At 34.6% G+C, this 21,863-nt stretch overlaps 3 protein-coding genes across 4 annotated transcripts; 1 reads left to right on the forward strand and 2 right to left on the reverse strand.

Moving 5' to 3' along the window:
- Positions 1-55: 55 nt before the first annotated feature.
- Positions 56-9,335, forward strand: LOC106173734 (calcium uptake protein 1, mitochondrial). 2 transcript variants are annotated; one of them, XM_013554960.2, is made up of 13 exons: positions 56-191; positions 828-1,148; positions 1,380-1,536; positions 1,837-1,990; positions 2,314-2,351; positions 2,605-2,625; positions 3,616-3,724; positions 4,117-4,199; positions 4,407-4,595; positions 5,083-5,226; positions 5,560-5,668; positions 6,330-6,419; positions 7,020-9,335. In XM_013554960.2, the coding sequence occupies exons 2-13, from the start codon at positions 841-843 to the stop codon at positions 7,169-7,171; spliced, it is 1,554 nt and encodes a 517-aa protein (XP_013410414.2). In that variant the 5' UTR covers positions 56-191; positions 828-840; the 3' UTR covers positions 7,172-9,335. The 2 variants fall into 2 exon arrangements, with proteins under 2 accessions (XP_013410414.2, XP_013410415.2); XM_013554961.2 differs by lacking the exon at positions 2,605-2,625.
- LOC106173735 (beta-1,3-galactosyl-O-glycosyl-glycoprotein beta-1,6-N-acetylglucosaminyltransferase 4) lies at positions 8,119-13,558 on the reverse strand. Its single transcript, XM_013554962.2, has 4 exons — positions 13,447-13,558; positions 11,322-12,333; positions 10,576-10,835; positions 8,119-10,051 (listed from the first exon to the last, which is right to left on the reverse strand). Exons 2-4 carry the CDS (start codon positions 12,212-12,214, stop codon positions 9,738-9,740), a joined length of 1,467 nt encoding a protein of 488 aa, XP_013410416.1. The 5' UTR covers positions 12,215-12,333; positions 13,447-13,558; the 3' UTR covers positions 8,119-9,737.
- An 883-nt stretch (positions 13,559-14,441) lies between these two features.
- Positions 14,442-20,847, reverse strand: LOC106173738 (uncharacterized). The gene is made up of 4 exons (XM_013554968.3): positions 20,665-20,847; positions 18,966-19,153; positions 18,284-18,361; positions 14,442-17,975 (listed from the first exon to the last, which is right to left on the reverse strand). Exons 1-4 carry the CDS (start codon positions 20,729-20,731, stop codon positions 17,730-17,732), a joined length of 579 nt encoding a protein of 192 aa, XP_013410422.2. The 5' UTR covers positions 20,732-20,847; the 3' UTR covers positions 14,442-17,729.
- Positions 20,848-21,863: the final 1,016 nt, after the last annotated feature.

Genomic DNA, 21,863 nt, shown 5'->3' on the forward strand with positions numbered 1-21,863 from the left:
AGCCTTTGTTTTGATTGGTTTGATTGGACAAGTTCTGACTTGCCTTGGAGTTCCCGGAAGTCTCGCGAACGCAAGTAACAAATCTCGCGATAACCAACATGGTGGTAAGGTGGACAAAATAATATCAACAAAAAGTATTTTCTTCCACGATCTTGTCTACATCAATGACAGATTAAAATTAGCACTCTCTGGTAAGAACAACTCAGCTGTTAGATGGAAGAAGTGAAATTAATGTTATTGAAGTCCTAACATTTATTGAGAACATTAAAGCATTATTACTGCTGCATGCGCAGCAGGTAGTGGGTAGTCCAGTGTCTAAACATTCGACTTTCTCTCATTTCATAATATGGCAAAGTATAGTCAACTCTTACGCGTCATAAACTAAATAAATGCATTTTCCACTATCCAGTTTAATACAGTTATAACATTATATATTTTGTATACCTCTCTTGTGAGGGGCTAGCGCATGCTACTCAACTCGTGTTATCCCCATACGGTACATGAGTTTACAGATTTACTTCAAATTTGACTAAACAGATAAAATATTTAAACTACTATTTAAACTACAACTTTTTTTCTTTTATGGCTAAAATCGAGTGTTGTATAAGTATCTTTTACTGTATGTTTATTAGGCAATAACAAGCACTGTGCATTATTTTGTTTAGCACAGTACAGGTAAATATTGTTATAATTAAATAGCTCAAGACAAACCGAGGGAACTACACGTACCTTCAAGAAAGTATATGTGGGTATACATCATTGATGTAATTAATTAGTCTATGAAAATGAATATTCATTGCTTTAACATTATTTTATTTGTGATTTAGGTAAAAAACAACCATGTTTTTCCTCCGCACTTCTTCGGCAGCCATTGTGCTCTGCAGAGTCTCCAGGACCTGTGTGCTACTGCCTAATGCCAGACGCCTCAGTTCAAAAGAGACACAGCAGGCTATCGCTAAGGAACTGGCTGCCATGGAGAAAAGGGCATCACTACAGGCAAGCAACTCTTTGAAAAGGAAACGCAAACCTACCGATCCAAAGGTCTTGTATTCAAACTTTGGACACCAAAGACCAAGAGATAGCAAGACACAGATTATATGTCTTTTTTCTTTAGGATGTGCAGTTATATATTATATTTTTTTCAATGGGTGAGTTGTTATTCTTGTTTATTATTATTATTATTATTATTATTATTATTATTATTATTATTATTATTATAGCAGTTGAATGTAGCCTTACCCAGGATAAAATAGGAAAAATTTAAGATTTTTTTCTAGTAAGTATTCTAAATTTACAAGTATAATTTTAGCACTATTTGTTGAACGTCCACTTTGATGGTCCTGCATATATTGATGCATTGGAATATGTTTTCATTTAAGACCTGACGAAGTAAAGGATTGGGTTGACTCCAAGACATCAAGTAAGGCTAAAGAGGTGGAGGGAGAACAACCACAGGTGGTCGAACAGCCTGAGGGAGAGGAGGAGGAGGGAGATAAGAAGAAAAAGAAAAAGAAAGTTGGATTTAGAGACCGAAAAGTGATTATCATCTTTGACAATTTGTCCTCTGTGTGAATGTTTGTATTTCATGTATTCACTAAGGAGAAAAATATATTGAGATGAAATCTGAAATACTTATGATCTGTTGGATTTGTCTTTTTTTTTTTTTTTTCGTGTTTAACCACCCACCCACCCATCTCTTTTCTCCTCTTATACTCTGTACATGATGAAAACTAAATTTGATCATATTGATTCAGTGCACCCCTTAGATCACTTCACAATTCACAATTAAAACATACCCTTATTTTATTTCATTCCAATGATTTATTTATCTTTCAGATCATTGCCTATGAGGACCGCATACGAGCCTATTCTACCCCAGATAAGATATTCCGCTACTTTGCCACCTTGCAGGAGCAGGATTCAGGGGAAATCTATATGACTCCTGAAGATTTTGTGAGATCTCTTACTCCAGGAATGAAACAGCCAGAAGGTAAAAAATATGGGGTGGATAAATAATGCACCAAATTCTCATGTTTTGTTTCTTCAAAACAATCCATTATAGCTCAACAAAATGAATAGGATTAGAATACCTTATTGATATGATATTCTTAAACTATTAATAAAATTAATAAATGATATTTGTTTGTCCTATATGTAAAACAGGAAGAAATTATTTCTTTAATTGGACATATTGTGGGATTTTCCAATATTAATACTTGTAAAACATGAGTCTTTGGTTTTAAGATGAGTTATGAATACTGGTTGGGATAAAGGTGTATAACTATGAGTGAATGTTTGGATTTTATTTTACAGGGCTTGGGCTTGATCAGTTTAAAAAGTTTGATATTAAGGTAAGTTGGCTGTTAAAAGCTTTGAAATTGCTGCAATATGTATGGTGACTAGGATGATTAAAGACCTACATGTGTATCGGTAAATTCAAGAACTTGTGCTCATAAACCATTTAATAATGTTTGTTTTTTTGTGTCACGGGAGTACTTGTTCAAGTTTGAATGATAGATAATTAAAGCAGGTATTATGATTGTAGCAGCGTATATTTTATTTCATAATGGAGATTGAGAACAAAATTAAAATCTTTATTTAAAGGAATATGAACACCTTTATTTGGTGAGTGAATTGAATTGTTTTCGTTTCCATGTTTTCTTCCTTGAAATGTTCTTCAGGAGCACCTTTTTATATATTTCACTGTTTATTTATTTTTTGGGAAAATATTTTTAAAACAAAACTTCAGACCTGTGAATGAAGGTTCCCTCCCCACCTTGATAACAGAGGTTGTTTTTTGACTATTTCAATAATGAAATAAGTATGATAAGGGAATTTGAACTGAAACCCAATACCAGAGCTAGGTTTGAATACTCCCAAGAATCCTGATATAAGGCATGTCTGTTTTGAAAAGGTATAATAACTTTCTGCTATGGTTGATATCTTTTTGTGCAATATAGTCTCCCATTTCTACCCTACCGTCCTACGTCATGGTTATGTAAATACTTGAAAAATCCACAGTAACTTTGCACCTGTACTTTAAACCTGTATTCCATGTGTTTCATTTTACATTCCTGGTTGTGATTTTAATTGTTATAACTCCTGAAACTTGTTGTAAGTTCACTGTTGCTATTTTAGTAAATAGTTAACACATTCTCATTAAATTTATTTTGTATTTTCTTTTCATCTCATTGATTTACAGTTCATTTTTATGTCATTGAATAACAGTTAATTTAAAGCTTATTTTGTAAAGGTGTACCTGACCCTTTTGGCTTACAGTTTAACTGGTTAACATTACAAGTAGACTTAAACAAAGTAAATTCCTTTGTGTGTGTGCTTACGTGGGTGCGTGCTTACATGTGCTTACTAGTTTTCTTACTGTCCAAGTGAGACATGACAGTTTTCCCAGTATTTCCGCCCTCCTCTTGCAGCAGGCGTACAACATGACAAAAGCAGAGTTTGTTAAATGAAAGAGCTGGAATGTAAATTATCTGGGTTCAGACTGCATGTCTCAGTTTTTGACAGATGAAGTTGTCACTCAGTTGACAGGAACTGAGTGACTGTTCAGGAGGGAAGCTCTCAAATAAGATATATTTTTGTTTTTGTTTGTTTCAGAAGGACAGTGTTGCGCGTAATGTATCGCAAGACAGTGTGTTTAATGCACTTGGGGAACATGCCCTTGTAGCATTTAACGATTATATTTTTCTCCTAACTTTATTGTCCGGTAAGCTTGTTTGAAGGTCACCCTCATTTTTTGTGCTTTGTATAATACAATCCATATCTTTTATTCTTTCAACATTAAAATGAAATAAAGAAATGAAAATTGTGTAGTACATGCATTGAAATTGGTGAAAAATGTCACTAGACATTGTAAAGTTAGTTTCCTGTGTTAGAGCCATAGAATGGTAGACATTGCTTTGTACTCATAGCCTATTGATGTTTCTCAGTTTCTCATTAAATAGTAATTGGAAATTTTAGCAATTGTATTAGCAAAATTTCTCATTAAATATATCTCATCTATGGAAATTTGGGTTGGAAATGTAGTCTCAGTAACCAATTAACTAGAACTCTGTAAAAGTAACTGTTGTGTATCACTTAAATAACTCAACCTTGCAGCTCCACAAAAGCAGTTTGAACTGGCCTTTAAAATGTTTGATCTGAACGGAGACGGAGAGTTGGATTTTGGAGAGTTTGAAAAGGTACCCATTTATTGAATCCTCTTGATTTGGATAGATTATTGATATAATACTTAATTTCCAGTTTTGTGTAATGTCACCTACTTTTACGCAGTGCAGTTATCATTTGTGGCTGGGTAGTTTTTAATGTATCTAACATAAGTTCTTTAAAATTCAAATTGAAAAAATGGAAGCCTTACATGTGATTTGACACCCAAATTACATCCCCAGGTTCAGGGTGTGATCCGTGCTCAAACCAGTGTGGGTCAAAGACACCGCGATACAGGAGACAGTGTGATAAAGCACACCAACACAGCTCTGGCTTGTTATTTCTTTGGACCCAAATGTGACGGCAAACTGACCGTTGAGGAGTTCCTCAAGTTCCAGGGCAAGCTGCAAATGGAGGTCATGAGACTGGAGGTAGGTGTGGAATTCTTCTGAAGTCAGTGTTAACAGTTCTGAACAAAGGTGTATGTAGATTATTTGACATCCTGTTAAGGTTATATACACATTTTTTTTTCTTATTTTGAATCTATTTTTGCACTTACAATATTTGTCAGTCTTGGGTTACATCTTTACTCTGGTGGATCTTAGTCACCATCTCTGATGGGAACGTCAGCATTTTTGTGATGATTTATTTAAAGGAATTTTAAGGCCAGGAATACAATTTTAACAGCAAACAAAATAATTTGTATATTACATAAGAAAACACTTATGCAAGCTGTATCTATTTTATTGTCCATTTTTGAATCAGTTGATCCACTATCTTTAATTTTATAGAATTTAATACAGAAAATTAATCTACAGTTGTGAAAATATGACATCATGATCTGATAGAGGTGTACTTATCACCATTTGGTTGATTGATTGATTTTATCACAATCTCGTCTAATCAAATATTTTTTAGTTTGAAAAATGTGAACCAGAAGATGGAAAGATAACAGAAAGAGATTTTGCAATGAGTCTCATCATGTACGCAGGCATGTCAGATGTCAGAAGGACCAAGATGCTGAAGAGGATAAAGAAGAAATTCAAAGGAGAGGCTTCACAGGTGTGTATTACACAGTAACACTTTTGACATATTAATAAATTAATACCCATCTCTGCACCATTTTATTTATGTATTATAGTATATTATTTATTATAATAAATCTAATTTATTAGAAAGACCAATTTAAGTCCAATTCTATAATAAGTAGAGCAAAGTTAGCCCAAATTTGGACTGAAATTGCAGTTGGGCCATTTTCAGTAGCACTTGTATCAGCTGACTTAAGCTTGGTTCAAAATGTGGTATGTACTGAGAACATGGGATAACATAATTGTTTGCATTTACAGTGTTTCATGGTCTGAAATGTATTGATGTAAACAATCTTTTTGGTTGCAGGGCATCACCTTTGAGGACTATGTAAAGTTCTATCACTTCTTGAAGAACATTGGAGATGTGGATACTGCTTTGACTTTCTACCATATAGCAGGGGCCTCTATTGATCAAGGTATGGGAGTATTTTCATTAATATTTAATTAAGTTCATTGGACAACAACAACAAGGCTAATAATTATATTTATGATAATAATATTTATATTTATTAATTCATTATAAAATAGGAGATATACAGCTTTTTTAAATATAAGCTGCTGCTTGGAGAGAAATTACTCCTTCATTCTTAGTGCATAACATATCTGATGGATTTCATTAATTTTATTTTTTAATTATCTTGTGGTTAGTTCACTGTGGGGACTATATCTAATCTCTCCTTGTCCTCCCCCATGCCATACTTGTATGTCATTAAATGAGTTCTCTTTGGTGAGCTAAGTGTCATTTACACCAACTAATTTGGCCAGTTACACCAAAAATCTTTTAGCTTAAAATTGGTCTTAACATTCAGACTAAATTAATTTGTCTATATCAAAATAACTGTGCAGTGGTCCACTTAAATAGAATAACTCTTGGTCTAAAACAATAGCCATGTTTTCTTGTTATAAAACAGGTATATTTTTGTAATTTCATACATTTGGCCTACTGCTGATGTAACTTGAGTCAAAGTAGACTAAAATTTTGATCTTAAAGTTTAGACCACCAACTTTCAGTCAAAAGTTCTTTTTTGAAACTGTCTCTGGATCCTTAATAATTGGATTGTTGTGAATCTATTTCAGAAACATTAAAGCATGTAGCAAAGACAGTGGCTGGAGTTGACTTAGGTGACCACATAGTAGAAACAGTCTTCACACTCTTTGATGAGAATGGTATGTTTTGGCAGTTTGTGAATATACCTATGACAATTGATAAACTGGCTATAGCATTTGTGCCACCAGACCCTGTCATTTAGTTAATAGATTAATCATATTTAACTGTATGTATCGTTCTAGGCAAATGTAATACAAAAGCAACAGATTTGTCCATGAATGCTTTAAAATATATGTTTGGGGAGGGGGAGTATTTATTCAACTTTTTATATAGGATTTTTGTGCAAGAAACTTAAGGGAGATTTTTAGAGAACAAATATCACATTATGATGAAATGTATGACAGAAATTCAAGGGAGGAATAATGATGATATAGTGACCATAGACCAGTTTCACAAAACCATTTCAGATTGAAATTTTGCCAGAACTAAAGACCAACATTTTAATTCTTTAACCCAACATAAAAATGAAATATTGCATTTCTTTCATAAAACATATGATGTGCTTACTATTTTACACTGTTAGTGACTGGTTTATTAGACTACTACAGATTTATTTCCCTGAGTTGAAGTAAAACAATAGTTTCAGTCTAAAGTTACAACCAACTTTCACTTTTAACTTATTTTATTTGTAAAACCCACTTGCATATTGTTTTCTTCAGAGGATGGTGAACTAAGCAACAAGGAGTTTGTGTCTGTGATGAAGCAGCGGATGATGAGAGGGCTGGAGAAACCAAAGGACACTGGGTTCTTCAAGCTGCTGAATGCAGTGTACAAATGTGCCAAACACCAGTCCACGCACATATTTGAGTGAAACTGTGGTCATCAACAACATCAGTGGCTGATTAATTAAGGCTACATGCTCTATATCTACAATTATTGGAGTTAAGATCTCACTCCCCACAAAAAGAAAAAAAATGAACAGAATTGCTGGCAAGTTAAACTGCAAGGTGTTTTCTGCTAAGTGTTTTGTCATATCTAGCATCAGTGGCTGGAGATCTTTGACTACTATCTCTCTCTCTCTCTTTATATATATAGATATATATATATATTTATATATACCATTTGCAGATCCCCCCTCCCCCTTCAAAAAAGGGAGGACCGACTAGTTCCACTGCTAGATATGTTTGCCATATTGAGGTAATATAAATATATCTAGTTACAATGTCAAGATTCCCAAAGTAGCTATGTTAATGGTGATGTAAGCTGCATGAATAAGTGAGTGCCTTACACAGCATGAATAAGACCAGAACAAATAGTGCAACAGAAATCAGGGGCGGATTTAGGACGTCTTCTGGGTCTTCCAGAAGACGGTCAGATTTTCAAGATTACATTGACGGGTATCTAAATTTTTCTGTCGGAAGACGGTCAAAAGATAATTTGGAAGACTGTCAGAAAATAACTCTGGATCCGCCCCTGGAAATGTTCATGGTGATCATCTGCAGGTAGCCTAGAAAGACCTTCAAATATTTTACATTGAAGTTAGGATAATATTCTGATACAGATATTTCTTTTATCAAATTTTTGTAATTTCTAATCAATATTTTCCAAGAATCAGTTGTTATTGATCATTTGCTGCAACTTTTTATGCAGTAGTAACAGTGTTGTCATTTCTTTGCAATTGCAAAACTTCAAAGTGATGTATCTGAAGGTTTTTCTAAACTTAAAAATTTTGTGGCCAGTTTTTCATATTTTCAATGCATATTTTATTAAGAATGAAATCCAAAGGTCATGATATCTTTATTTCCTGCAGGTTTTGTAGATTTGCTATACACTGGAATTTTACTTATTTTTAGTAATTTATTTGTGAAAATTTCATGGACTACACATTTTTTTGAGTTTCAAGAGTAAAAGTTCTTGGATGAATGAGTCTTAAACTTAATTAAGTAAACCTGATGTCATATTAAATGCATGGTTTGGTAATAATAATAATAGCTTTAAAAAAAACCTACTTTATATGTGAACAAGTTTTTTTTTTAATTTATTTTTCTTTGAAATTAAAATATTTGTGTCCCACATGTATTTTCATTTTTGACTTCATGTCATGTAGTCTTGTCACAAGAATTGTACTCAAAATTCTCTTTGGGGTTGTTATATGTATTAATAGAGTTGTCTTTGACTTTCAGAACATTTACTATATTGTCAATTATTGTAGGGTTACTTGTTTAAAGGTACATTTGAACCAAGTGATGATGGGGCATGTATTCCCAGTAACGCATATAAACCACTTTACTGTTTTCTTATACAACTCATGAAGTCAACTTGCCAAGGGATAAACTGAATCTCTCACTCAGCCATAAAAGAGCTTTTTAACTGCACCTACTTCAAATTTTTGGTTATAAATTTGACTACTTATCTGACCTACTTTTCTGCCTCTTTTTTTATATAGCACAGGCAGCTAGCAGAAGAAAAATTTTAGATATCATTTTTTCAGGTAATATGAAATGATGTCTTTTGGTAATTCTCCAAGTTACACTGTCTGAAACTATATGGTGGCATTTGGTTCGCTTTTGTGGCAAAAATAGACTTCAGATGCATCTTTAAAAGAACTTCTAGGTTCTCAATCTGTCTTTAATTTGTCATACGCAAACAAAAATGGAAATCATTGTTTATTAATCATATTTTCTCATGACAGATTATCATGTGTAACTTTAATGTTGGCATTGTTAAATATTTAGAAAGCTGCTTTGGGAAGTAGTGGATCCCATGAAACAAATGCAGGTGTTAAATGTTTAGTGAATTGTTAAAATATGTTTACAGCAAAGTGGTAAATTGCATCAAGAATTCATTATTAATGACTTTGATGATCTGCAAAGTTGCCATGTGAACAGCCAGTGATATATTGGGTCACTGTAAACACGTAGATATAAGTTAAAATATTTATTTTCCCAGTTTGTGTGGATTTAGTTTTAAGTCATACAAATTATATCAGTGCATGTTTGCAATATGAAATGCAATACATTGTTGTTTAAAAGAGACATCCTTGCTTTATTTCATTTTTTCTTTTCACTTTTCTGCTATTTATGACCAATTCAAAAGACACCTCCATAAAATAATTAAATGAAGTCCAATATCCTGTATTTATAAGACAATATGATAAAAAGGTCCACTTTATTAAAAACCAAAAGTAAAGATACTTTCTACAGCATATCGTCTCTTTTAAAGAATTATTCTTGATAAAATATATCTGAACTATTCGTAAATGTGTGTGTGTGTGTGTGTGTGTTGGGGGGGGGGGGGGCTCTCCATTCAAAAGACAATTCAAAATGATAAAATCCCAGGAAGCCCTTTCTCTCTCTCTTCAGCCTTCGAGGAAAACATTTCTTGTTGTAGATAGAATTAAAGTTAATCAACCTCTCTGAAATCAGCACAGTACACGTTCATAGTATGACATTTTTATAAAATGGCAAATTTTCATAGTAGCTAATATTGATTTTCTGTGGTCTGTACCGATGTTCCCTGGCAAGGTTAAATATGTACTCTTCCATGCAGTCAAAAGCCACATATTCATAATCCAGTTCAAATTTATTTGCAAAGAATTCTTTACGAGATATCAGATGTCTGAGATCGGAGAGTCCATAGACACATATGCTCCTTTGCCAGTATCCCCCACAGCGCCAACTGTCCCTCTCATACCGCCATAGTTTGTAGCGGGCCAGGAAAGGGTAAATTTTAGGATTCGTCTCAGGCTCACCTAAAATTTGAAAAAAAAAAAGCAAACATAAAAATAAGTCTGTAAAGTGTATTCAGGATACATATACATCTAAAATCATCTTTTTACAGAAACTCAATCCGGAAACAGAATATTAAAAATGTGTTTAAATCCTAATAGTTTTAAACACCCCACAAATAAAATTTGTTTAATATACCCCTTTTTTGGGTGGGGGAGACTGTTTCAAAGGTTGTATCAGAACAGTGTGGATAATATAGAGAACCCAAGTTGGACTGAGAACAGAGATATTCACTACAATAAGATATAAATTCACTGATGAACCATCTAGGCCAACATTAAAAGCAAACAAGTACACCTTTTCATAGTAATTTGGAGATACAGTGAAAAGCACAGTTTACTTATAACATGTAATTCTTAAATGAAGTGCGCACATTTTTTGATAAAAATTGAATTTGATAAAAAAAAGAAAGAAAAAACTATCAATTTTTAAAAGAACTACATGTACAAAATCCTGATTACTTATATGCCTCCCAATCCAGTCTCACCTAGATAAGATCCTGGGACCTTGAGATGAGGATTGTGATTCATTGTGGAGAAAAAAGTCTCATCCGGGTACCCAGTGTCTTTCACCCACTCCAGGAAATCGTTAGCTATTTTACTGTTAATGATGTAGTCCACATAACCTCTTGAGGCAAGAATGTGTACAGAACCTTTCACTGCTGTGATGTTATGAGGTGGAGGACTCTTCCTAACGGTTGTTCTTTCTATCCCATCATAGTGGTAATTGATTCGGGACATGTCCCGCCTTAAATTAACAACAATATTGGTTTAAGTTATGTTATTTATTGTCTTTATCTTTTGTCATGTAGTTTTTTATATTCATAGCTGTAATATTATGATAATTTATCATTAAACAAATGTTTCAACATATTTGAAATTTACATCACAAATGGAGCTGACAAAAAGCAAGAAAAAGAAACATTTACGTGCAGCAATTGTACTGAACGAAGCTAAAGAATAAATATAAAGGCAGAGTAAATTTAAAGGAAGAAACTGTGAGTAATTTTTTAAAAATTAAAACTCTTATATAATGTTTCCAAATATCCAAAATATCGTGAGACAAGCATAAATTTTGATTCATTTTCATTTTATCAATATTAAAATATTGATAGGGATCAGGTACCGTTCCCTTTCAAAGAAAACCAGTGAGAAATATCACACTGATCCAATGAATATGTGGGACATTAATTGGCAATCTTTCAAAGCTCACTACATAAGAAATAATATTTACTTTCTAACTGTGGCTTCCAAATTATTTGCACCATTGAATACTTTCAGAATCTTCACCATCTCAGCATTGGTCTTCAGTGGGAACTCCTGCCCTGTGAGGTTGATAATATATTTCCATTTTGTGTACGTCAATAAATCTCTCATACACACGAGGTCTCCCTCCAAAACTGTGTACTCCCCCCAGGCCACGTCTACACGCTTAGATGCCACAAATACATTACTGAAGCAGCTTGCAATCCCCAACAGTGCCCTGTAGAATGTGTACGAGGACTTCATGTCGACGTGAATGCAGTAGTAGTTCTGCGGCCTGTATAGCATTCTCAGCAGCCTCTCCACTTGCTCAATGTCTTTATATGTCATGATACTGAAAGCCAGGGGGAAATCCTTCTCTTCTTGTGTTGAAAGAGTAGCCATGCCATTGTAGCCCATTTCTTTTCTAAATATTTGACAGTTTTCTGTAGCTTTAATATAGAAGTATGGAGTCGCTGCTCTTTTGTGATTGGACATCATGTAGGATTTGATCTGTCCCATCAGCCCTGCATCACGATTAAAGAGTGGCTCGCAATCAATCATGGCAGTCGATGATACTGGAATGCGTAAATCGACCATCTCATGTTTAATCATGGATGTGATCACCCAGTCACAGGTCACGGACACTAGAACATGGCTATCACAGCCATGGTAGGCAAGATAGTAGACCAATACAAAGGAAAATACAGAGAAGATACAGAGGCATGCAAATAAAGCTTGGAGTTTTCTCAAGTTGGTATGACGGGCAGCTTCCAACATCTGTCTGGCTTCAGAAAAAAATTCCGATGGATGTGAAATAAGTCTACAAACTGATAAGATTGAACGTCCCAGATGGTTCCGTACCATGTAACACAAACGCCTCATAGTCAGTGGAAGCTTGGGTTTTCATCATGACTGGAAGATATCACAAGTCTTTCAAAGTACCCATGATTAATATACTCCAAGACCTACATCATGGCTTCCTCTTGTGTGAGCAATGGACACTATAATAATTAGAAAAATCAACATTAGAAAAGTCATAAATCATGACATTAGAAAATTAAAAGGCAGGAATATTGAATATAACTTATATTTTTTGAGTGAAAATTATCAATATTTTTTTAAATGTCAAAAAAAAAAAAAAAATCTATCCAAAATGCTGCAGCCGGCCTACACAGATAAATTTCCAATCTGGGCAGAAATATTACCTATATATTAAACTGATCCAGGCATTGCTCAGTACATTAATTATTTCTCATCAAAGGCCTAGTTAATTTATTCATTAGCTATATGGAGATCTTGTGTGCATTGATTTTTGTATGCCTTTTATATAAAACACAACTGACTCTGAGGGTAAGTCAATATAAGCTTTAAGACGTACAAAATGAAACAAAATCTTCTCTCATGAAAATAAAAAGTATACCTTCTACATCACTTTTATCTTAGTCTAAACGCTTCCCTCCGCGATGTCTTTCTCACCAGGTACACTATAGATATCCAGGTATATTATATACTAGTATATACTTGTAACCTGGTTCTAGCATGAAAAATCATGTATTGGGAATTCACGTTTTTTACATGTTCTACTAATATATGTGCTTAAAGTTAAAGCTGCCATTAGTGCACAGTATACAGGTAGGTACTTTAATTACCTGTGTGATAAAATACAGTGTATATACAGCGATACAGATATATATAGCGATTTATTGTATTCGTTTAAAAACGCTCAAACCGATTTTGATAGCTTTTTATTAGGAATGGACAATGGTAGGCTAGTACTAGTTAGGTATTCTGAAGTCGATATATGTAGTTTTCACGACGACAGCCGAGCTTGCATGTGTACTTTATCTAAGTTGAACTACTCACTGACCACAGGGTGGGTGCACTGCCAGGGTCTGTTACAAAATTATTGTATCACATACTTAAAATGTGTATTCTATTTTAGCAGCCCCCAGACCGATCAGATTTAGAGGGCAATGTAACTGCGTTTCATCGAATTGAGGTTGAGACAGGTGTGTTAATGCGATCAGATGCTAGCTGATGGAGCCAACAGCATTGACATCATTTCCAAAATATGCTTAATTCATATAAAATTCATTTCAATCTGATAAGCTCACCTGCTTTGCAACTTGAACCGATTCGACACATCCAGTGTTCACATTTGGCACACCTGAGCCTCGATTTCAGTCTACCTGTATTTCCAGCCAAGACACGCTCAATATGTGGTCTACAAAACGTAGGCTAGCAGGCTAGCTAGGCTAGCTCCTGCACTTTTCATGTCTGTGCCGATTAATTTAGACTTTGGGTAGAATTTTAGTATTCAATATGCTAATTTATACGTAGAATTTAGTTGTTTTTTTTTTCGGAAAAACACTAAACAAATTTTAAAGCGTTAACGTGGCCTAATAAGTAAAGTCAGAAAAATATAGGCCCTATTGAACATCATACGGCTGATCATACGTGTCACATCCGCTTTATCTCTTCTAATAAAGTTTACATTAAGAAAAAATACCCACCCCCTTCTTCTCCGACCTCTGAGGAAAATGAAATTGTTTGGGAAATAAACTTGTGTTGTTTTATTCATGATTTCCCTTTTTTTGTGCAAAAACGCGATTTTGACATTTTCAACGGTTGAAATAAGTACAATGTCTATGGGGCTTAAATTTCAGTGTTTTTAAATTTGCTCCCTTCTTTCATATGCTTTTTAAAACTTTCAGCGTTTTTCAGAGTTAAAACCATTTTTAAATGCCGTTTTTCTTCTCCCGTTACAAGTACAAAAACTAATGCTTTGTCCAACTTCCCGCATTAATAAATCGAATCCAAATGTAGGGAAGTGTGCTTCGTGACCAAGAAAAAATTCCTTTTGTTTTTCGAGGAAAATTCGATTCGTTTAAAATATATCGGACAGGAAACCTTAAACGATGTGCTTTTGATTTATAACATAGGCCTACAACTTGACGCTAGAATTAAAACATAAAACTTGATGGTTTGAATTAAGGGATTATTTTATTCTTTATATGAAAATTGTCGAAGTTTCCAGGAAATCTTTATATATATATATATATATATATATATATATATATATATATATATATATATATATATATATATATATATATACAGCAGGCTGATGCACATTGAAAAAAGATTCTACCGCCCATTTTATCCCAAATTCAGACCTTCTAGTGCAGTTAAATTTGTACAAAAGTAATATATCCTTTTTATTAAATATATTTTATCACAAATGTAAATATTTATATACTCATTCCTTTAAAAAATGTATTCCTGATTATACACATATTACATACATATGAAGTATAGATAATAGATGCAATAAGTAGAAATGTATTTAATATATGGTTGTAGTATCATCCTAATGTGGTGAACAATGTCGATGACACCCACTTATTTTGTATTTACATATAGGTCTAATAAGAAAAAAATCAAGACAGTCTAGTGAAATAAATAGTATTGATGTAAAAGATCATTTTTATACAATAGATCTTAAAATAAATAAGAGTACAAATGCCAGTGTATGAAATGGCCGCCTGCCCGCCAGCCCGAGGCTGGTAACTTTCAGGCCGGGCGGGTAAGATTTGCAAATTACCCGCCCGACGGGCTGGCTATTTTTACAGCCTATTTTCACCTTTTATTTTGTCTATGTTCACAAGCGATTTCAACAAAATATCAAATAAACTCACTGTTTTCACCCACTTTCATAGAAGCAAAGAACTAACCATAGCTTGCAATCGAACGCTCGTATCGAAATGTAACTAACAGTCTCCCTCTCAGTGGCCTCGTTTTCGAAGTTCCGTCTGTGTGATATGAAGTTGAAAGACAATTTGAAACGAGGCACATTGTTCTTAACCAGCTTCAGTGCACAGTAGGATTCATGTTGATTCACCGTATAGATCTTGGTAATAATAGAAGTATAAATATTTTGATGCATCTAGAAAGATCTAAATATTTATACTTATATTAGTGCACAGCAGATAACGTTATGTCATTGTTTTGTGTAGAGGAGATACCGCGAGTAGCAATTTGAAGGCTGAGAGTAAAAAAATTTGAAAGTATGAAAAATTATGATATTGATAAAAATAGACTTAATCAACAGTAATAAAGGCAACGGAGGCAAATTAAAGGAGAATTTTACAAAAAATTTGAATCCCAAAATTATGAGTGAACGTACGAGTTTACGCCGTGCGTCAGATGTAGTTCTTTTCCCACATGCTTTCATCTTGGGCTGTCAAAAATGAAAAAATTCTATCAAGTCCGATAGAAAACTTCACAAAAGAAAAACAATTGAAGAAAGAAATAAAAATAACAAAGATTACGACAGAACCAAACGAAAAAAGAACAAATTGGGACCCATGGATAGGTGACTTCGATTTGCAATTAGTCGAGCGGCAACATTTTTTGTAAAACCGTAACTCGAAAGTATCATGCATTGCAACCGAGCGCAAGCATCTCGATCCAATAACTCGCCCATACTCGCCCCATATGTGATAGATACAATACGAGTCGCTGAGCTGTACGTGAAACATTACGAGTGTATTGGCGAGCCGCAGGCGAGACAATACACGAGTAATTTTCACGTACAGCTCGGCGACGAGTGTTGTATCTGGCTTAAACCACGGCCTCTGATTGGCTACTACACTAGTAGTGCAACAGAACGTGGAACGCACTTGTACATGACGTGCTTGTATGTCGAATGTGGTTTAAAATATATTGTAGCCTCTATGTGATATATATATAGCTATTCTCAATAAGCAATGCTTTCGAGATACGGGGCCCTGCAGGACCGTTCCCGACCGCTTTTTAAAGCTTAAAAGCGATATTCAAAGGGACCATACGTGCTGAATTCTTTCTTCTTTATTGTAAGCACAGAGATCGATTTATTTGACAACAATATATATATTTGGTCATACTTGTTGCTATACAGAAAAGCAAAAATTATGATCAAATGATATCACGAAATCGGAATAAAAGTTATGAATAAATTATTGAAGAAGAAATGAGACAGCCTGCAAGATGAACATAAACTGAATTGACTACCCCCGCCCTCCCCCGCCCTCCCCCGCCCGCTAAAGGGCCCTGAAAATTTTTGGTAGGCCTATTTTAGATGGTGAATGGTGCCATTTGGTATGGTTTAGAACTATGATTCAACTAGTGAAAGTCTTATTTCAAGAGGTGAGTTTTTTTTACAGGAATTAAAAGGGGGGCGTCAGGAGCCCCCTGACCCCCTCTAAATCCAACACTGACAAGGTATCATTCAGTAGAAATTCCAACCAATTTCTAAATTTCCATGCATAAGGCATGATATTGCCCTTTCATTTCCAAATTACTCTCCCAAGAATGCATTCTAGACCCCCTCAGCATACCTCTCTTAACTCTAGGGGTTATCATAACCAGGGCAGGTAACTACATGGCCGGGCTGGTAACTTTTCAGAGTTACCTGCCCGGCGGTCTGGCTAGTAATTTCCTTGAATTTCATACACTGCAAATGCTCCTTTTGTATTAAGTACAAAGTTCCTGATTTCACTAATCATCTAATCAGATTCTCACAGGAGTAGGGACAGGAACTTTCAGTTTGACTGCCCGACTGCTCTTTTTGTGGCAATGTTTTGTTAACAATTTTAAATTAAGTAGTAAAAAATTCTTCCAATCTGTTTGTAACAAATAAAAAATATTTGCAACGAAGCACCTTTTCATAATTTCAGTTGATTTAGCTTTGGTTTTTCAATGAGATGAACTTTCCGTTTTGCAAATAAACATCTTACCGGAGAATTGGTTTTAACCAATAAATGTTAAAAACTAAAATTAATATTCATACATTGTATATATGTAAACACATTGATGTTCAATAATTACAACAATACGTAAGACTTTTTTTGTGAACAATTTGATTTGGCACGAAAATCCTCAAATTAAGGATAATTATAATCCCTCTTTTATAATTACATTTACCCTTGACGCCCTGCACATAGAGTATAAAACATGATATTTTTAAGTGTGTATACGAAAATCGTCCCTGTTCAGCTTTCAACATATAATATAATAATATATGCAGGTCCTACAAATTTTTTCATTTCTTTTTCTGTAGTTGGTTTGATACATAAGCGATAAAACAAATTCTTGTAAAAGAAACAGTTTTGACTATATTAGTAGTCAAAATCTTGACACAAAAGCATTTTTGAACCATTTGAAAATATTTAAATGTAACAATCCGAATAAATGTTATACGTTTACAACATTCTGCCAATTTTAAACTAATAAGCAAAAAAATCTGGATAAAATTTGTTTTTCTTTTCATATCAATTCAAGTCTGCAAGCATGTTGCTCCATAAATGTTAATAAAGGATTTCAAAAATAATGCATAACTATCCATATAACTATTATTTCAATATGGACGACAACAGTTATTGCTTATTCCGTACGTTAACCGATAACAGTAAAACACAATGAAATTGGTCACATTCACAACAGCTTGCAAACCGGCAGCCACAGAGGCCGCTATAATGGCTGCTTGAGCTGCTGAAGTGCAGCCGATCTCATTCCCACACCTAAATATCCCTGAAATTGCATATCCCAGGCACATCAAAGACATGCCCATGCTGATATTACTCTGAATCTGATGGTTAAAAACCTGAAAAGATAAATTTATCACAGTTACACAGAGACATCTATAAATGGTGCTTCAGAAAATATGCTGTGTGCATCCTAACTGCTTTAGTTGTCTTCATACAGAAGTTAATAAATACATCACAAAACTGCGATCCCATGTTTTATCTTTTGATGCAGGATTCTATCTCTATTAGAATTTTAATCTACAAATTGATACAGGAAATGCTGGTTTTGACCGTTAATGAAAAGGTTTGGAATTTAACAAATCGTTACCATTATTAATAATGTAACCATGTATATCCTACACTGACTGTTACACTCTCAACTTACCCAGCGTTTCATATATATGTTGTTGATAAGGGGCGTTTGACGGGAAGCATACATTCCAATAAATCCAGCAGAGATAGTCTATAAAATTGAAAAAAAAGTTCAAAATTGAATATACTTTCATATTAATACAGATGTACCAGAAGCTTTGGGTCTTCATATTCATGAGGTGATAATACGTGTGAAAATTAAAAATATGAAGAGTCTGGATCTGAAATTCAACCTACATTTATTTAAAAACATCACAGTTGACAAATATTTGACCATTCAATTTCATCCTAGACGTTCGTTTTGCAAGACATTGTTGGCATAGCCATTAATGGTGAAATATATTAATTTTCAAAAGCTTGCATACAAGAATACTTCCATTTGCTGTGCTAAATTCTTTACTATATATATCAATACATCGTCCACTATCTAAACACACTTTAAAACTTCTTGACACTACCTAAGGTTGAGCATGTGTTCTTTCTTTTATACGTAGAAAACACGAAAAAATGAGACATAATAGTTACTTGTTTTACAAGTTGCATTTGATAGAATTAAGAGAAATTTTATCAAATTGTGTCTGCAGTACAGTAGAAAAGAAAGGAAAAACTGCTCTGATTCTCACCTTCCTTCCTCATATTTGAATATTACATCACGTATACTGATAAATTATAAATTAATAAAACGATAAACTTACCATACCTCCAGTCCAAAAAGGAGCCCAAGAACTAAACGGAAAGATTCTCAGACCTCTTATGTCGGAGAGCGAAAGGAACACATACTCTACACTTGCAACCACAATGTGTATACACCCAGCTAACACTTGGAACATTGCCAAAAAGAACAACCTCTTGAGTGCGACGACCAGGCGCTTGGTGGATTCATCTGAAAAGACAGAATATAGATCCTCGCACACTCGTCAAACTATAGAGGATTATATAGAGGCCTCTTATCATGCACGAAAGTCCACGTTAGTGTATTTTAAAGCTTGAAATCTGTTTCACATCTTTGGCCCCTATCCATTTCTCCAACTATAAATACAAATACTACAGAATAAACCAAACTCCATGTAGACTGCATGGACAGAAGGATTAATAAACTTCTCAATTACTTCTGATGGAAAATTTATACAGGTAATGAGATATCTACATCGCCTTTTATATAAACATCTAGATTAAGCAAGAGGGCTAAGTTTTACTCTCTAAGCTGGGTCATGAGGTATGCAAGATAATGCTGTTCAAACTGGGTCTTAGTAAGTAAGAAGGCCTATCTCCATCGAAAAGAGTCCTAATGTTAAAAAAAACATAACGCTAATGACTGGTGTTGAAAACTTAGGTCCCAGGCGCTCAACCATCAACGATAGTTAGGCCACAACTACAGTTTTACCTAATTATTAGAAAAAATACCTCACCTGCTTCCAAACATACCCAATTTTATATAACACAAAAATATCGATGACCTATTGATTCAGAAATGAATTTTTGCAAAATGCTTAAGGACTTATCGAAGTGCACGGATTCATCCATCTCAAAAGTCAATTCTCATATATTCTGTATATATTTAGACCAGAAAATAGAATAAAATGAATATAGGGTACCTTTGTAGAGGGTACCTCTGGTCGAATCATATTTTAATGGGCTTGAAGGTTCTTGTTTAAAACATCTTAAAACAGGGGCGGATCCAGAGATTCTGGAGTTTTCCTAATTATATTTGTTTATTCATCCTCTATTTTTTACGTCTTCCGAGAGGAAAAAATAGATTCCCGTCAATGTAAACTTGAAAGTTTTTGACCGTTTTCTGGAAGACCAAGAAGTCGGTTTTTGTCCACCACTGTAAAACCCTTGTTATTGTAATTGTTAAACTAATTAATCTGAACAACAATGACATTGATCAAAGATTCATCTTAACAGAACTGAAAAAAAAAAAACGCTGAATAGAAATCAAAGAGCGAGAAGGTCGGGAGGCATAGAACATAAGTACCGAACATAACATAGAGCTTCAAAAGATGTGTATGATGTTGTATGTAATTCTAACATTACAGGAAATGGGCCGGTCGAGGACCAAAGGAAAGGTTGCTTCAGTGTAAGACCTTACACTGACTTCCCCACACTAAAGCAAGCAGGTAGAGGTTCGAGGCAAGTAACCTGCCCCCAACACACCCCATATAAGCATACAATAAATTAATAAATTAATTTCTATATTATCCAGCAAACATAGAACGTTGTTATAACGTTACCGTAACGTTTTTTTTATTATATAAACGTTATGGTAAAACTATAATAACGTTCTGTAAAGCTGGGTAGCTCTCCTTCTTTGCCCTACTGACCAAACAAAGACCACAGACTCAGCGTAGCAACCACTGTCTTCAAATTGTCTCCGATCAAACATTTCCCTACCTTGTTGTTGTTCATCTATCTGGAAAGTCGAAGAGATAGGCTGGACCTTGGTTTGTGGAGGTTCCATGGAGATATATAATAGTTTCAGATTGGTATGAGATCTAGCTCCACACACTGTTACCTTCGGGTTCTAAAATGCTTACTAACCCTAGTCGCCCAGAGTGTAAACGCTGATTGCGAAATCAATGCTTTGTGCGCACAAAACTTCTTTGTTTGTCTTCTTTGCGCAAATATACAATACATAAATGAATCGTTTTTGCCTTTATTCATTTACATAAAACCCCGTGACGGAAGAATGGACTCGGATGCTATTAAAGCAAAAAGTTGCAAGACTTTCAAGAATATCAACTTAAAAAAGGCCTTTTAAGGCGAAATATTACAAGAAGGTGTAATCTTCAAAACTTGTTATACAGCGCATTTTATATAAATTCTCAATGTGCCTTTCAAATTGTCAGAATTGTGACAACAGAATTTAAACAATTCATGTATATGCTAGGTCCAGGGTTTTACAGTGTATCGGCATTTATAGACGAGCATAACGCTTATTCCGTATGACCAAAGGTAAATTTGCAGGGTTTACTGTTTGTCAACATTTATAGCAACGTAGCTGCCATTTGTTTACAATTCAGATCAAGTAACTGCATCGCACTTGTTAGCAGTTACCTTGGCAACTATGTTTCTTGGCGACTGTATTTGATTTCCATCGATTAATACGCCTATATTTGGACGTGGAACCCAACCAAGCGATAATAGCGTGCGACAACAGCACATCGGTGAAGTGGATGACAGACTTTTAGTAAAGTGCCCATTTAGAACTTGGTCTGTTGAAATAGGTCGTGCAGTCGTCAAGTATAACGGATTAGTCTTATGTTCGACAATTCGATTGTAGCTGCCACTCTTAGTGGCCTCAGGATTGTTCCCTGACCACAGCGTCCGGTACTAGTCAGTTACACAATTATTGTATCGGACCCTGTGGGATTTGGTGGTCAAGAGGAACGCGTTCTTCGCCAGACGCACCCTTTATATTTGTCACTGGGGGCGATTTCACACATAGGTGTTGAGATGGGAACTTCACCATCTATTTCACGTATTACAAGTCTAGCATGGCCTCAGACTTTGATTGCACACAACCACACAACTATCCTCCACTGCTCCTGAGCCACCGTTTTACGGGGGAGGGGGGGGGGAGGAGTTACATT

Source organism: Lingula anatina, chromosome 2 (genome assembly GCF_051362555.1).
Source record: "Lingula anatina isolate TDL-2025a chromosome 2, LinAna3.0, whole genome shotgun sequence".
Classification (NCBI taxonomy): domain Eukaryota; kingdom Metazoa; phylum Brachiopoda; class Lingulata; order Lingulida; family Lingulidae; genus Lingula; species Lingula anatina.